Source organism: Chlorocebus sabaeus, chromosome 10 (assembly GCF_047675955.1).
Source record: "Chlorocebus sabaeus isolate Y175 chromosome 10, mChlSab1.0.hap1, whole genome shotgun sequence".
NCBI classification, from domain to species: Eukaryota; Metazoa; Chordata; class Mammalia; order Primates; family Cercopithecidae; genus Chlorocebus; species Chlorocebus sabaeus.
The window spans coordinates 90,218,121-90,234,893 of NC_132913.1; the positions used below are offsets into that span (position 1 = coordinate 90,218,121).

At 37.9% G+C, this 16,773-nt stretch overlaps 1 protein-coding gene across 11 annotated transcripts in view; it reads right to left on the minus strand.

Moving 5' to 3' along the window:
* The window catches only part of ICA1L (islet cell autoantigen 1 like), a 97,288-nt gene that overhangs the window by 13,784 nt on the left and 66,731 nt on the right, over positions 1–16,773 (minus strand). For all 11 annotated transcript variants that reach the window (XM_007965892.3, XM_073019944.1, XM_038001735.2 and 8 more), the window contains one exon: positions 6,628–6,702. In XM_007965892.3, coding sequence (XP_007964083.1) covers positions 6,628–6,702 — 75 coding nt within the window. The remainder of the gene's footprint in view (positions 1–6,627; positions 6,703–16,773) is intronic.

Consider the following 16,773-nt stretch of genomic DNA (forward strand, 5'->3'; position numbering starts at 1 on the left):
GTTTTCTGTTTCTGCTTTCCCAGGTCCTTTTCTGTCTATAAAACCAACCTCCTCAGAACACCCATTCCATGTTATAGAATGGGGTATTGCTTGATTCTAGAATTGCAAATAAAAGCCAATTAAGGTCTTTAAATTTGCTGTAATTTTACCTTTTGACAACAGAATAGTTAAATGGCATGAACAAAGGCAAAAATCATATCCCTTAAACATTTTTATAAATAAAAATGAAAGGGAGGGGCATCACAGACCTGCACCCCAGCATAATTGGTGACAGTTATTTTTCAAAAGAAAGAAGCATTTAAAGTCTCTGGAAATAGTCCCAAGGATATGCAGCAAATGAGGAAATATTTACTTAAGATTAAGTCTACAATAATTTAGGAAAAGTGGCAAGAGTTAGTGGTATTTGAACTGAGAACCAGTCCCATCTTCCCAATTTCCAACTTAGCAAAATGGAGATTCCACTCCAGTCTGGTGCAGCCAGAACACAGGGCTCCTTCTCTCTCCACCTGTCAGTCAAGGGCTAGCTTCCCAGGAGGAGTAAGATGCCAGCATTTCACATCCTGTCCCCAGTTACCTGTTGCTGAGGCTAAATCCTAGGTGAGTGCAGTCAATAGATGATAGAGGCTCCCATCTCCTCCCCAGATCCCTCATGGGTTGGGAAGTCTGAGCTTGGTGTAGTGTGCTGAGAATATAGGGCCCCTGATCACGGGACCCTGCTAGTAAAGTGGTGGTTTCATGAAGAAAGAGGCAAGCTAAGAAGACCTAAGGCTACCATCACTCTCCTCACCTAGCACTCGGCTCCTAGAGCAAGGATGACACTCAGGAAGAAGTATGCCATTGTCCCCACTCCCGGCTCAAGCTCTGACTCAGAGATTTTCCTTGCAGGGGGTGAGGAAGAACCATAAAACTGATAGTTCCTAATCCCCTTCCAAAGGCACTGACTTCATTTGTAACAGAGTGTAGAGAAATTCAACCCTAAGGATGCTCTCAAAACAGTGGAGGTTTTAGTAACAGGCAACTGGGAGAAGACTTATAGTGTATGAGTCTCAACATGTAGGCTAAACTGTAGGCCAGCTACTTTGCCTGAAGGAACCAGGGAAAAAGCCAGCTGGGGTCACCACAAATTTCAGTGACCTTAAGAACTATTTATTTAAATGAGTCCAAATTTGATTGGTTTATTGTGTGGAACAATTTATGCTCCAGGGACTGTTGAAATCAACAGAGCAATCAGCAAGAAGAAAAAATGATATCTTGGACTTATAAAGAATTTTGTGCTTCCAAAGGCAAAATTGAGAAAATAAAAAGACTATAAAATATAAAAGACTGGGATAAAATATTTACAAGTCATATATCTGATAAAGGACTTTATAAAAAATATATAAACTCTTAAAACTTAATAAGATAAGCAACCCAATTAAATAATGGGCAATAGATTTGAATAGATTTGTCAGTAAGGAAGATATACGAATGGCCAATAGCACATGAAAAGAGTCTCAACACCATCAGTCACTGGAGAAATGCAAGTCAAAGCTACAAATTAAAAGCACTAGAATAGCCAGGCACTGTGGCTCACACCTGTAATCCCAACACTTTGGGAGACTGAGGCAGGTGGATCTCCTGAGGTCAGGAGTTTGAGACCAGCCTGGCCAACATGGCAAGACCCTGTCTCTACTAAAAATACAAAATTAGCTAGGCATGGTGGCGAATGCCTGTAATCCCAGCTACTCAGGAGGCAAGGTTGGAGAATCGCTTGAACCCGGGAGGCGGAGGTTGCAGTGAGCTGAGATTGCACCATTGCACTCGAGCCTGGGCAACAAGAGCAAAACTCCCTCTCAAAAAAAAAAAAAAAAAGCACTAGAATAACTGTTATTTAAAATATACCGGGCATGGTGGCTCATCTCTGTAATCCCAGCACTTTGGGAGGCCAAGGCAGGTGGATCACTTGAGGCCAGGAGTTCAAGACCAGCCTGGCCAACATGGTGAAACCCCATCTCTACTAAAAATACAAAAATTAGCTGGGTGTGGTGGCACATGCCTGTAATCCCAGCTACTCAGGAGGCTGAGGCAGGAGAATCACTTGAACCCAGGAGGTGGAGATGGCAGTGAGCTGAGATCGTGCCACTGCACTCTAGCCTGGGTGACAGAGTGAGACTCTGTCTTAAAAAATAAAATAAAATATAGACAATACCAAATGTTGGCAAAGATGTGGAGAAACTAGAACCCTCACACTTTGCTGGTGGAAATAAAATGGTGCAATTATTTTGAAAAAAGTTTGGCCGTTCCTTAAGAAGTTAAATTCACCATGTAACCTAGCAGTTCCACTCCTGGGAATCTAACCAAGCAAACGACAATGTATGCCCACACCAAGAGAAGTACATGAATGTTCAGTAGTCACAGTAGTAGTATAATAGCCAAAAATTATAAACAATCCAAATATCCATCAACTGGTAAATAAGTAAACATAAGATGGTATATATCCATACAATGGAATACTATTGCTTAATAAAAAGTAATAAACTGGCCGAGTACAGTGGCTCACACCTGTAATCCCAGCACTTCATGAGGCCGAGGTGGGCGGATCACAAGGTCAGGCCATCCTGGCTAACACACTGAAACCCTGTCTCTACTAAAAATACAAAACAAATTAGCCGGGCGTGGTGACATGCGCCTGTAGTCCCAGCTACTGGGGAGGCTGAGGCCGGAGAATCGCTTGAACCCGGGAGGCAGGTTGCAGTGTGCCAAGATCGTGCCACTGCACTCCAGCCTGGGCGACAGAGTGAGACTAGGTCTCAAAAAATAATAATAATAAAGTACTGATACATACCACAACATGGATGACTCTAAAAACCATTAATTGGAAGATGCCAGAAATAAAGGACTAACCTTTTGTATGGCTTCATTTATATGAAATGTCCAGAAAAGGCAAATTTATAGAGATAAAAACAGATTACTAATTACCTACGGCTTGGAGTGAATCAGAGATTAATTTAAAACAAGCGTGAGAGAATTTTGGGGGTAATGGAAACATTCTAATATCTAATTGTGGTAATGGTTGCATAATCTAAATTTTCTAAAAATTATGAACTGTTAGAATGGGTGAAATTTATGGTATTTAAATTATACCTGAATAAAGCTGTTAAACATAAAAAGAAATTTTGTACAACTCTATTTCAAATAAATTTAGAAGTCTAGACAAAATGAATAATTTATTAGAAGAATATAATTTACTAAAATCAATCCCAGTACAGACTAAAAGCTTAAATGGACTGATTTCTGTAGATACAAAAAACACACAACTACAAGAAAGCACTAGACCTAGATGTTTTCATAGGTTAAGAAATGAATAAGAGGCCGGGCACAGTGGCTCACACTTAGCAAATCGCAGCACTTTGGGAGGCTGAAGTGGGCGGATCACCTGAGGTCAGGAGTTCAAGACCAGCTTGGACAACATGACGAAACCCCATTTCTATTTCTATATACACACACACACACACAAAAATTAGCCAGGTGTGGTGGTGGGTGCCTGTAATCCCAGCTACTCAGGAGGCTGAGCCAGGGAGAATTGCTTGAACCTGGGAGGTGGAGGTTCCAGTGAGCAGAGATCATGTCACTGCACTCCAGCCTGGGTGACAGAGAGAGAGACTCCATCTCAACAACAACAACAAAAGAATGCAAAAAGAGCCAGGCGTGGCAGCTCATGCCTGTAATCTCAGCACTTTGGGAGTCCTAGGCAGGTGGAGCACCTGAGGTCAGGAGTTCAAGACCAGCCTGATCAACATGGTGAAACCCCATCTCTACTAAAAATACAAAATTAGCCAGGCATGGTGGCATGCACCTGTAATCCCAGCTATTTGGGAGGCTGAGGCAGAAGAATTGCTTGAACCTGAGAGGCAGAGGTTGCAGTGAGCCAAGAACGTGCCACTGCACTCCAGCCTGGGTGAGAAGAGTGAAACTCCATCTCAAAAAAAAAAAAAAAAAAAGAATGCAAAGAGAGTAGTAAAATGTTAGCAAGCAGACTAGTATAAAATGACAAAGCTGGACTTACAACTGGAATGCAAACATGATATAATATCAGGAAACCTATTATTATAGTTCATCATATTAATATATTTAAGAAGAAAAAGCAAATATTTCCTGGCATAGATACTGAAAAAGCTGCCAACAAAATTCAACAACTATTAGCTGGGTGTGGTGGTATGCACCTGTAATCCCAGCTACTTGGGAGGCTGAAGCATGAGAATCGCTTGAACCCAGGAGGCAGAGGTTGCAGTGAGCCAAGATCACACCACTGCACTCCTGCCTGGGTGACAGAGTGAGACTCCATCTCAAAAAAAAAAAAAAAAAAAAAAAAAAATCAACAACCATTCCTAAAAAAAATTCTTAAGAAAGTAAGTATGGATGGATGCTTCTTTAACATTATGAAATATATCTGTGTCCAAAGCCAGCATCTTAGTTAATTCAGAAATATAGGCATTTCCACTAAAGTCAGGAAATGTTCACTACTAGTTAACATTGTTCTAAAGGTAGTAGCCAATGTAATTAAACAGGAGAAATCTATGAGTTGGTAAGGAGAAAAAACAAGACAATCTCTATTTTCAGATGACATGACAAATAACAAAAGAATTCAGCTGTATTCCAGGATATAAAACTAACATGCAAAAGTGAATAGCATTCATATATACAAAATAACTAATGAAAAGATATAATGGAAAAGAAAACCCCATTTACAATAGCAACCAGAAAGATAAAATACATACAAATAAACTTAACAGGAAATATTCAAAACCTGTATAAAAAAAAGTCTGAAAGATATACAAGTAAACTTTAACAAATGGAAGGATGTCCCTTGTTTTTCATGAGGATGTCTCAAGATGATCAGCCTGTCAGTTTTCACATTTAATGTGATTACAATAAAGTATCAAGCTTTTTAATAAAGCCCCACAATTTTATATTCAAATTGAAAAAATAAACATGCAAAAATGGCTAAGAAAATAATAATAATTAAAAAAGGAGGGGGGCTTCTAGCCTTACCAGATACTAAAACTAGAAGAAAGTTTCTGTAATTAAAACTATGTGGGCCGGGCGTGATGGCTCACTCCTGTAATCCAGAGGCGGGCGGATCACCTGAGGTCAGGAATTCAAGACCAGCCTGACCAACATGGAGAAACCTTGCCTCTACTAAAAATACAAAATTAGCCGGGTGTGGTGGCACAAGCCTGTAATCCCAGTTACTTGGGAGGCTGAGGCAGGAGAATCGCTTGAACCTGGGAGGCAGAGGTTGCAGTGAGCCAAGATTGCACCATTGCACTCCAGCCTGGGCAATGAGGGCAAAACTCCATCTCAAAAAAAAAAAAAAAAACTTGTGGCACTGGTGCATGCACACACCATTTGAAATATAAAGAAAGTCTAGAAATACATCCAAGTGGAAATAGAAATATAGTATATTACAAGATGTTATCTCAATACTAGGACAAAGATGGCATTTTAATAAATTACATAAAGGGCAGGGCGTGGTGGCTCTCGTCTGTAATTCTAGCACTTTGGGAGGCTGAGGTGGGCAGATCACTTGAGGCCAGGAATTTGAGACCAGCCTGTCCAACATGACGAAACCCCATCTCTACTAAAAATACAAAAAATTAGCTGGGCATAGTGGCGCACGCCTGTAATCCTAGCTATTTGGGAGGCTTAGGCACAAGAATTGCTTGAACCCAGAAGGCAGAGGTTGCAGTGAGCGAAGATCATGCAGCCTGGATGACAGAGCAAGGCTGTTTTTAAAAAAAAAAAAATTATATAAAGGATAGCCTTTGGGGGGTGGGGGGAAAGGTAACATTTGATCTATTGCTAACACTATACACATGAATTAACTTCAAATGAATTCAAGATCCAAATGTAAAAAATAATACTACATAAATACCAGAAGAAAGCATAAGAGTATTCTTCTATACTCTGGGTTTAGGAAAAGCTTCCTGACTATGACTAAAGTCCAGATCCAATAAAAGAAAAGATTAACCAATTGGACTGTATTTAAAGCTTAAAAAAATTTTTTTTAACTTAAAAAAAATTAAAGAAACAAAGTCACAAGACAAATGACAAACTAGGAGAAAATGTTTACAACCTAATTGCTTGAGAAAGATATTCAAGGTAGTTATTTAATGCTTAGGAAGTACCTTAAAGTTGATTTAGTCTTGATCCTCATTTTACAGATAAGGAAACCCGATGTTGGGGGCATACTTTTGTTTCTTGAATAGTGATTTTAATGTATTTAATGTTGAACGACATTTACTATTTTGCTAGTATCTAATGACACTAGATATACAAACAATTGTATTCATTCATTCAACAAATATTTACTGAGTGCTTATACTGCTGGTGGCTGAGATACGTGAGACAGAAAAGCAGACACAGCCCTAGCTGTCCTGGTTATACAGATACATTCTGATAGGGCCCAAACATACAAAACAAATAATTATTTAATTTCCATTGTGATGTGCTACAAAGTAGAAGCACATAATTGCATTCTTATATAGAGACCGAGACAGTTTCTAATGTTAAGGAAATAGATGTTAAATAAAAATTGAAGAATTTTAAAGAATCATTCATATGTAGAGTGAAATGATTATTTCTTACCATTTTCAGAGTTAGAAAACTGAGGTGCTCCAAATTCTCTCATTTGAGAATGTTTTTCCTTGTGATCTTTGTTTGCTAAATTAAAAGCACACAAAAGAGAATTTGAACAAGAAGAAATTCAGCAAGCTTATTTACTGTAATATTTTATCATTAGGTCAAGTGTTCAATTGACCAAATCAGAATCTAAAACATACAAAAGGGAAACATAAAAATTTAAATAATCTTATATATAAAAATCACATTTGTGTGTGTGTGTGTGTGTGTGTGTGTGTATAAAAATAATACCAGAGGTATTCAAGTTCTCTATTAAGTCTCTGTCCCCTTGAAATGTAAGTTTTCACGTTCCAAAGCCTGTTCCTTCCTTGTGGAGCTGTTCTTATTCTACACTCTCTGATAGGTCATTTTATATTTGTTCTGCCTGATCTCCATACCTTGACACTCTGGCACAATGGATGTTCATTTTACATTGAATGAATGAATGTGGTCTACGATTTTATTGTTTAATTAACAAAAGTATATAATTTATCACATACAACATGTTTTGATATATGTAATACATTGTGAAATGACTAAATTTAGCTAATTAACATTTGTATTACCTCACATACCATTTTTTGTGGTGAGAACACTGCTCTCTTAACAGTCTGTTGTTGTTGGTTTTTGAGACAGAGTCTTGCTCTGTCGCCCCAGGCTGGAGTGCAGTGGCACAATCTCGGCTCACTGCAATCTCCATTTCTGGGGTTCAAGTGATTCTCCTGTCTCAGCCTCCCAAATAGCTGGGATTACAGGCATGTGCCACCACACCTGGCTAATTTTTATATTTTCAGTAGAGATGGGGTTTTGCCATGTTGGCCAGACTGGTCTTGAACTCCTGACCTCAAGTGATCCTCCTGCCTTGGCCTCCCAAAGTGCTGGGATTACAGGTGTGATCCACCATGCCTGGTCTCTCTTAACAATTTTCAAGAATATATTGTTATTAAATACAGTCACCAAGTTTTACAATAGATCTTTTGAACTTACTCCTCTTGTCTAGTTGAAATTTTGTATCCTTTGGCCATCTCCACAGTGCCCTCCCCACAAACTACCTACCACTCTACTCTCTGCTTCTATGAATTCAGCTTTTTAGATTCCACAAGTAAGTGAGATCATGTGGTATTTGTCTTACTGTGTCTGCCTTATTTTATTTTGCATAATGTCCTCTGGGTTCATTCATTTAGTCACAAATGACAGGCTTTCCTTCTTTTTGAAGGCTGAATAGTATTCCATTGTGTACACATGCCATAATTTTATCTATCTGTTCATCTGTTGATGAACACTCTATATCTTGGCTATTGTGATTAAGGATATGGTCTACTTTTTTTTGAGAAAGGGTCATGCCCTGTTGCCCAGGATGGAGTGCAGTGGCGTGATCAGATCTCACTACAGCCTCCAACTCCCAGGCTCGAGAGATCTTCCCACCTCAGTAGCTGGGACTCCTCCCAAGTAGCTGGGACTATAGGTGTGTCTCACCATGCCTGAATAATTTTTTAAAATTTTTTGTAGAAACAGGGTCTCACTATGTTACGCAGGCTAGTTTTGAACTTCTGGGCTCAAGCAATCCTCCCACCTTGGCCTCCCAAAGTGCCAGGATAACAGGTGTGAGCCACTATGCCTGGACAAGGATATGGTTTACTGTTAACAATTTGTACGTATTTGTGGGGCACATGTGAATTTTTACTATGTGTATATAATGAGTAGTGGTCAAGTCAGGGTATTTAGTGTGTTTGTCATCTGAGTACAGTATATTTTTGTTAATAACCATACTCTGCTATCAAACTTTGATATATTCCTTCTATTTAACTGTTTGTTTGTATCTTTTAACTTACCTCTCTTCATCCTTCTCTCTGCCCCCACCACTCACCCTTTCCAGCCTCTGTTATCTATTTTTCTATTCTCTACCTACATGTGATCAAAATTTTTAGCTCCCACATACAAGTGAGAATGTGTGATATCTGTCTTTTTGTGCCTGGCTTATTTCACTTAAGATAATGACCTCCAGTTCCATCCATGTTGCTGCAAATAATAGAATTTCATTCTTTTTATGGCTGAATAGTTTCCATTGTGTATATATACTACTTTTTCTTTATTCATTCATCCACTGATGGACACTTAGGGTTGATTCCATATTCTTGCTATCATGAATACTAATGCAATAATCGTGCAAGTGCAAGTATCACTTTTATATATTAATTTCTTTTCCTTTGGACAGATAACCACTAGTGGAATGCTGGATCAAATAATTCTATTTTTAATTTTCTGAGCAATCTCTATACTGTTTTTCATAGTGGCTATACTAGTTTACATTCCCACCAACAGTGTATAAGAGTTCTCTTTTCTCTGCATCCTCACCAGCATGTGTTATTGCTTGTCTTTTTAATAATAGCCATTCTGACTAGGGTAAGCTGATATCTCACTGTGGAACTGATTTACATTTCCCTGATGATTAGTGATGTTTAGCACTGTTTCATATACCTATTGACGACTGGTATGTCTTCCTTTGAGAAACATCTACTATTGATGTCCTTTGCCCACTTTTTAATGTTTATTTTTCTTGTTGAATTATTTGAGTTCCTCGTATATCCTGGATATTAGTCCCTTGCTGGAAGAACAGTTTGCAAATACTTTATCCCATTGAAGAGATTGTAGCTGCACTCTGTTGATAATTTATTTTGCTGTGCAGAAGATTTTTAGTTTAATTAAGTCCCTTTTGTCTATTTTTGGTTTTGTTCTTTGTGCTTCTGAGGTCTTAGTCATAAATTATTTGCCTAGAAAAACGCCCAGGAACATTTTCCTTAGATTTTTCCCTCATATTTTAATAGCTTTGGGTCTTACATTTAAGTCCTTGATCCATTTTGAGTTGATTTTGTATATGGTGGGAGATAGGGGTCCAGGTTCATTGTCCTATATGGGGCTATTAAGGATATGGTTTACTTTTAATTCAAAGGCTGCTTTATTTTTTTAGACAGAGTCTCACTCTGTTGCCAAGCTGGAGTACAGTGGTGCGATCTAGGCTCACTGCAGTCTCCACCTCCCGGGTTCAAGTGATTCTACTGCCTCAGCCTCCCGAGTAGCAGGGATTACAGGTATGCACCACCACAGTCAGCTAAGTTTTTTTGTATTTTTAGTAGAGATGGGGTTTCACCATGTTGGCCAGGATGGTCTCGATCTCCTGACTCTGTGATCTGCCTGCCTTGGCCTCCCAAAGTGCTGGGATTACAGGTGTGAGCCACTGTGCCTGGCCTGCTACTTTATTCTTTTAAAAACTGGCCATGGCAATAAGTAGCATCTCCACATTTTTCACTTAAACTAGAGCTTTAGTAGTAATGATCTCACAGGAAAAGAAAGATCACCCACATGGCAAAAGATAGCATACTCTTTTGTGATCAAAACAGCACTGTCTTGTGTGTTTTTAAACGTTTTAAACATTTAAAAGGTCGAATATACAAACCAAAACCTCCATAGGCAAAACTCTACTAAAAAATAACTTCCAAGTTTTGAGCCTATATATCAAGACAAAAATAATTGTGCCTATTGCAACAATGGGAGCCAGTTTTTGAGAGTCAGTTTTCTACATAATCCAGTTTGTATACATTGGATTTCATCTCTATGTCATTTATTTACTCAGTACAGACACATGTAGAGACAAAAAAAAGTATATGATTTTTATAGTTTCTAACATCTTCAACTATTATTAGGGCCATTTAAAAAAATGAAATGTAAATTTCTTCTGCATACAAGGGTGGACAGTGTTGCTGTATGGAGAGCTTAAAGGATGTAATGCATCTAAGGACAAGAAAGTAATAGCTCTATTACACTATTATTAAAATTCTATGCTCAGTTTGGGATAGTATAAAAGAATATTGTAAAAGTAAAAAAAGGTAAAAGCAACCAAAGTAACTGAAAGGAAAACACATTTAAAAGGAAGATTTAAGTAAGTCAGGGTGATTTAACCTTAAGATAAGTAAGCTAAAGGATGAATTAGATTTTAAGTTCAGATACATAATATAAAAATGTTAGAAATGTACAGAAGATTTAAAATTTTTCAAATGGACTTTATCAGTAAAGATTTTAGTTGAATATAGGGGAAAAAATAGAGGAGAAAATCTAGGAATGGAAAAGAGATACCAGAGGTGGCTGGAGAAAGAAGTGAGAAGAAGAATCCTGGTTGTGGGGAAGGGAACAGGAACTGGTGACCAGAGGCAGAGTCACATCAGGGAAGGTTTCAGGCTACAGAAATAGAGTTTGGGGAATGGAGAGATGTGTTAAAGGATCTTTAAGGAAATGACTCTGGATAAGATGAAGGGTAACCTCTGTTCTCTCTCTCTCAATAATGATCTGCTTCACCTTACAGTGCTTTTGTTATGGATTCATGTAATTTGGTTTCATTTTATTTTAATGCTACAGATGGATGAAATTGGGATTAAGATAGGCAGATGAGTGAGAAAGGTCTAGCTCAAAGGCCTAGTTTTTTATTCCATTATATGAAACACCATTTGAGTGAATACCTCAGAGCATAAATGTTTGAGGGCATTTCTAATTACTTCCTCAGTAGAGGTCTTAAAGTAAAATTGCTCAAAGTCTGGGATGTTTACATTCTTCAGAAAATTTGTCCCATCCTTGCTAAATCTATAAAATACACTTTTTTCTCTGTTCTCCTGGCTTCTCTACATAAAATATAAGTTTAATGCATTGCTGGACTTGTTAGAAGTAAACAACAACAAAAATGTAAGCTGAAACCAGAGCCAGAAAAGAGAAGCAGCAAGCGAAGAAGAAAGGCAGGTATGCTGTGGGCAATGCCTGTGCTGACACTGCCAGACAAGGCTCTTGGCAAACGCAAGGAAACTGAGCCGAGCCCACAATTCCTACATTAAAATAAAGGCCCTGGAAGAGGGTTAAAGTGGTCACCAGGCTGTGAGTATTCCTTGACTCTGGAAAGCAGATAATTTTCTTTAGCAAAAAATTATCTAGGCCTCTAGGAGTCCCACAGATTAAGAGCAAACAAATATTGGCTGGTATTCACAAATCACTAAAGAAACAAGCTACCACAGGAACGCTGGGGTAAACCAAAATAATAGATTTAGATGCCCCCCCCCCCACAAGGACTTCAAATATTTGTATTTTTGGATATGGATGTGAGTCAAAAAGTGAGAAAGAATGAGGCACTATAAAAATTAGACAAATTTATAAAACAACAAATAGAACTTTTATAAATAAAAAGTATAGTTGTTTATGGAATGAATCCTCGGTATATACATTAAACAGTAGATTAAATGCAAGAGGAGACAATTAGTGAGAAACAGATCTGAAGTACTTACCTAGAATGTACTGTAGAGGGAAAGGGGGATGAAAACATGAAAGAGAAGTTAAAATATATGAGGAATTAATGAAAAGGTCCACCATAAGCTTATTAGAATTATGGAAGCGGAAAACAGAGAAAATGAGGAGAGAGAATATTTTTAAAGATAATAGTTGAGTCATGCATATTTTATCACAGTAAAAAAAACAATGGTTGAGCAGTTTCCAGAACTAGTAAAAGACACAAAGAAACACAATTTATACCAGCAAAAATTAAAAAATTAAAATTGCACATTTAGATACACTGTACTGAAAGAACACATCCTAAAAGCAGCCGGATACAGAAGTTGAATTAGAGCAAGACTCTGTCTCAAAAAAAGAAAAAAAAGTATCTAAACTAAAGGAGGTAGTCAAGGAGAAGGGGAAATGAACTCACAATGAAGATCTGAAATATAGAAAGAAATAGTAAGACAGGAAAAATATTGGTAAGTCTCAGTATTTCTTTATAAAACAAGAATGATGTTCTAATTTGCAGAAAATTAGAAAAATCAGAAATGGAAATAAAATGGATAACTTTCAAATCAGTAAATGGCAGGGGTGGGGGAGGATAAAGAAAACTTTTAAAGCAAATGAAAAAAAAACCCTCAAATAGTTCAAAATGAATCAAAACAGGAGACAAAATAATGGGATTGGAAGGACAAAACAAATGGAAAACAGAAAATACAGGTCCAAATATAGTGACAATAAACATAAATGGACTAAACTCGCCAGTTAAAAGAATGACAAGGTGACATACTGGGCTTTAAAAAAAAATCCAACTAAACCTTGTTTATGAGACATATCTCAGTTAGAAGGAGGGCTAAGCATGGTGGCTCACACCTGTAGTCCCAGCACTTTGGAAGTCCGAAGTAGGCAGATCACCTGAGATCAGGAGTTCAAGACCAGCCTGGCCAATATGGCGAAACCCCATCACTACTAAAAACACAAAAATTAGCTGGGTGTGGTGATGACTGCCTGTAATCCCAGCTACTCAGGAGGCCAAAGCAGGAGAATCACTTGAACCCCAGAGGCAGAGGTTGCAGTGAGCTGAGATTGCGCCACTGCACTCTAGCCTGGGCAACAGAGCAAGACACCATCTCAGAAAAAAAAAAAAAAAAAAAAAAGACATGGGAAGACTGAATGGAAAAGGGATACTAAGAGAATATTATTTAATCAAAGAAAGCTAGTTATGCTCTACTAACATAAAGGAGACCTTAAGCCAAAAATTCATTATATTATTATTGCGAGACAGGTTGTACTCTGTGGAACACACTGGAGTGCAGTGGAGCAATCTTGGCTCACTGCAGCCTCTACCTACCCACACTCAACTGATCGTCCCCCCTCCGTTTCCCACACCTGGCTATTTTTTGTAGAGACAGGGTTTCACCATGTTGGTCTCGAACTCCTGGGCTCAGGCTATCCGCCTGCCTCAGCCTCCCAAAGTGCTGGGATTACAGGCATGCACCACCACGCCTGGCCCCAAAAAGTATTATTAAAGCCAGAAAGGGTCACTGTATAACAATAAAAAATTAATTCACCAAAAAGATATAAAAATTCTAAACTTGTATATACCCCTGTAGAAAGAAAAAAGTTTCCTCTTCAAAGTTTCCTTTCTCGTTAAAAAAAAAAAAAAATCATAAGTGTTAAAAATAACAGTTTCTTTAAAAGAAAGACTTTTAAAGACTAACTTCCTTCAAGCCTCCTTGCATTGTGCTGATAACTCTTTGTTAAGCCCTAATGTAGCTGTCAGACATGCTCACAGGCACGTAGTACATTCTATATCCTTGTACCTTACCCAAGATATTTGTGCTAGGCATGCTCACAGGCACATTCCAGCTTGCAGCCTTTGCCCCTTCCCTATTTGGCATAAGCAACTTCCTCTTTTCCTTTATTCTCCCTTGCCTTTACCTATTTAGAAAAATTTTAAACCGTTAGCCAATCGGGTTCAGTTTAGATTGTGAGGTCTGGCTCCAGCCAATGGAGACAGGACACAGTAGCAGGGACAAGCTGCATAAGGGATAAAAATTGCTTCCTTCCTTTGTTCAGGTGTGCTCTCACCATTGTTCCATCTGCAATGAGCACCCTTTCTACAAAAAGTAAAAATTGTCTAAATAAGAAAATCAAATTTATGTTCAAATGCTATTTCTTTGTGGCACCAAGAAACAAACATTTCTAATGCCCCCTACCCCCAGATCCTCAAAATACATTAAGTAAAAGACTCCAGGACAAAGTTGAAAATCTAGTTTAACAGTGGAAGATTTTAAAACACATTTCTCAACAAGTAAACAAAAATTAGTAAAGATATAAAAGACATAGAGCATCACAAATAACAATCTTGATTTAACAGATATAAATAGGCTCCTGCATTCAACAGTTTGAGTATACATTCTTCTCAAGAAATATGAAACATTTACAAAATTTGACTACTTGTTATTCCATAAAGTTCCAATAATTCAAAGAATCAGTGTCATAAGAACACATTCTCTGACCATGATGCAACTTGGTTAAAATCAATAACAAAAATTTTTCTATTTCCATAATTTGGCAATTTCAGAAACACACTTCCAAATCACTCATGGCCATGGGTCATGGAAGGTGGAATGAAAATTTTTAAATAACTGAAATTGAATGATAATGAAAATACTATATATCAAAATTTATGGACCTTCATACAACGGATTCATTAATAAAAAGGAAGGAACTCTTGATACAGGCCCCATCATGGATGAACCTCAAAAGCATTAAATGAAGTGAAAGAAGCTAGGTATGAGAAGACCACATATTGGATGATTCTATTTATAAATGTCCAGAAAACACAAATTCATACCGAGAAAAAGTAGAGTAGTGATTAGCTAGGGGTGGGAACAGGGATTATTGCAAATGGGCATAAGAGAGCTTACTGAGGGAATGAAAATGTTCTAAAATTGATCAATGGAAATGGTAGTGCCACTCAGTAATAAATTAAAAATCACTGAATTATACATTTTAAATGAGTGAGTTTCATAATACATAAAGTATATCTTGATAAAGCTGTTTTAAAAGAAAACTTGTAAGATATAGGAAAATTAAAATTTTGAGGGAAATACAGCCTTAAAGAAAGAAAGATGGCTGGGCATGGTGGCTCACATCTGTAATCCCAGCACTTGAGCAGGCTGAGGCAGGAGATCACTTGAGGCCAGGAGTTCAAGACCAGCCTTGGCAACAAAGCAAGACAACAACAGCAACAACAAACCAGAAAGAAAAATATCAAAGTAAAGAGAAGAAAATAATAAATATAGGAACTAAAATTTATAAAACCGAAAATAAAGATTAAACAGAGAGGATTAACAAAGTCAAAAGTTGGTTGGCTAAAATAATAATAATAATAAACCATTGGCAAGATTAATCAAGAAAAAAAGAGAAGGAACAAATGAATATCTGAAATTTAAAAGGGGAGATAACTACTGACATGACAAAATTTAAAAGATAAAATAATAGCATGAATAGATTTTGAGACTACAGCAATGTTTGTTATATTTCCTTTGTGACTTAAAAAATGTTCTGTATTTGTGGGATATAGGATCATATGCAAAGGCAATTAGCTAACCTTTTGAACATATATTTTGAAGCTAGGTTAGGTATACGAGTTCATGATTACAATGGTCTCTTACATTGTTTCTTTTATCAGTATAATCTATTTATGTGTGTACTTAAAAATACCTCGGCCGGGCACTGTGGCTCACACCTGTAAATTCCAGCACTTGGGGAGGCTGAGGTGGGCAGATTGCTTTGAGCCCAGGAGTTCGAGATCAGCCTGGGCAACATGGCAAAACCCAGTCTCCAAAAAAAAAAAATACAAAAAAATAGCTGGGCAAGGTAGCACACACCTATAGTCCTAGCCACTCGGGAGACTGAGGTGGGAGGATCACCTGAACCCGGGAAGTCAAGGTTGTAGTGAGCCATGACTGTACCACTGCACTCCAACGTGGCTGACAGGAGTGAGGCTCTGTCTCAAAAAATATATATAAATAAAATATTCTTTCTTTTATTTATTAGTCACTTACTATGTGCTATGGAGTTTGTCAATATTACCTCTATCCCTAATGCCCCTGGTAAGATAGGCATAAATAACTCCTATTTCAGATGACACAACTGAGAGAGCCATAAATGATATGTTTTAAAAAGCCAGGATCCAAACTCAGATTTTTCTGTTTCCAAAGCCTGTACTCTTCTTTACCACCGTGGTTCAAATGTATGTTGACTGTATATGTAACATGTATTTATTTTTTAAAAACAACACAAATTTCAGTATGAGGGAAAACTCAAAACTTAATCATGCAATCCTATAAACTGGACTTTTGCATTTTAAAGCACCTATCTTTGGGGAGAGAAGGCAGTGCAAGCTGGCTTAATAGAACTCTCCAGCCATCATTTCCCCTCTATACCCCACAGGAACACCAAATTGAACAATTATCCATACAAGAAAGAACCTTCATAACAACTAAACATTGGGTGAGAGATCACAGTACCTGGTTTTAACCACATATCACTGAAAGAGGCACTGAAGAAGATAGGAAAGACAGTGTTGAATTGCCAACACCACCATTCCACCATGTTGGCAGCAGCCACATGGTGTGGAGAGAGAATCTATGCTTGTGGGAGGGAGAGTGCAGTGATTGTGGGACTTTGCATTAGAACTCAGTGCTGCCCACCACAGCTGAAAGCAACATGGGGCAGAATTCAGCCAGTACTCACAGAGGGGGCAGTTAGACCAGCCCCAGCCACAGGGGAACC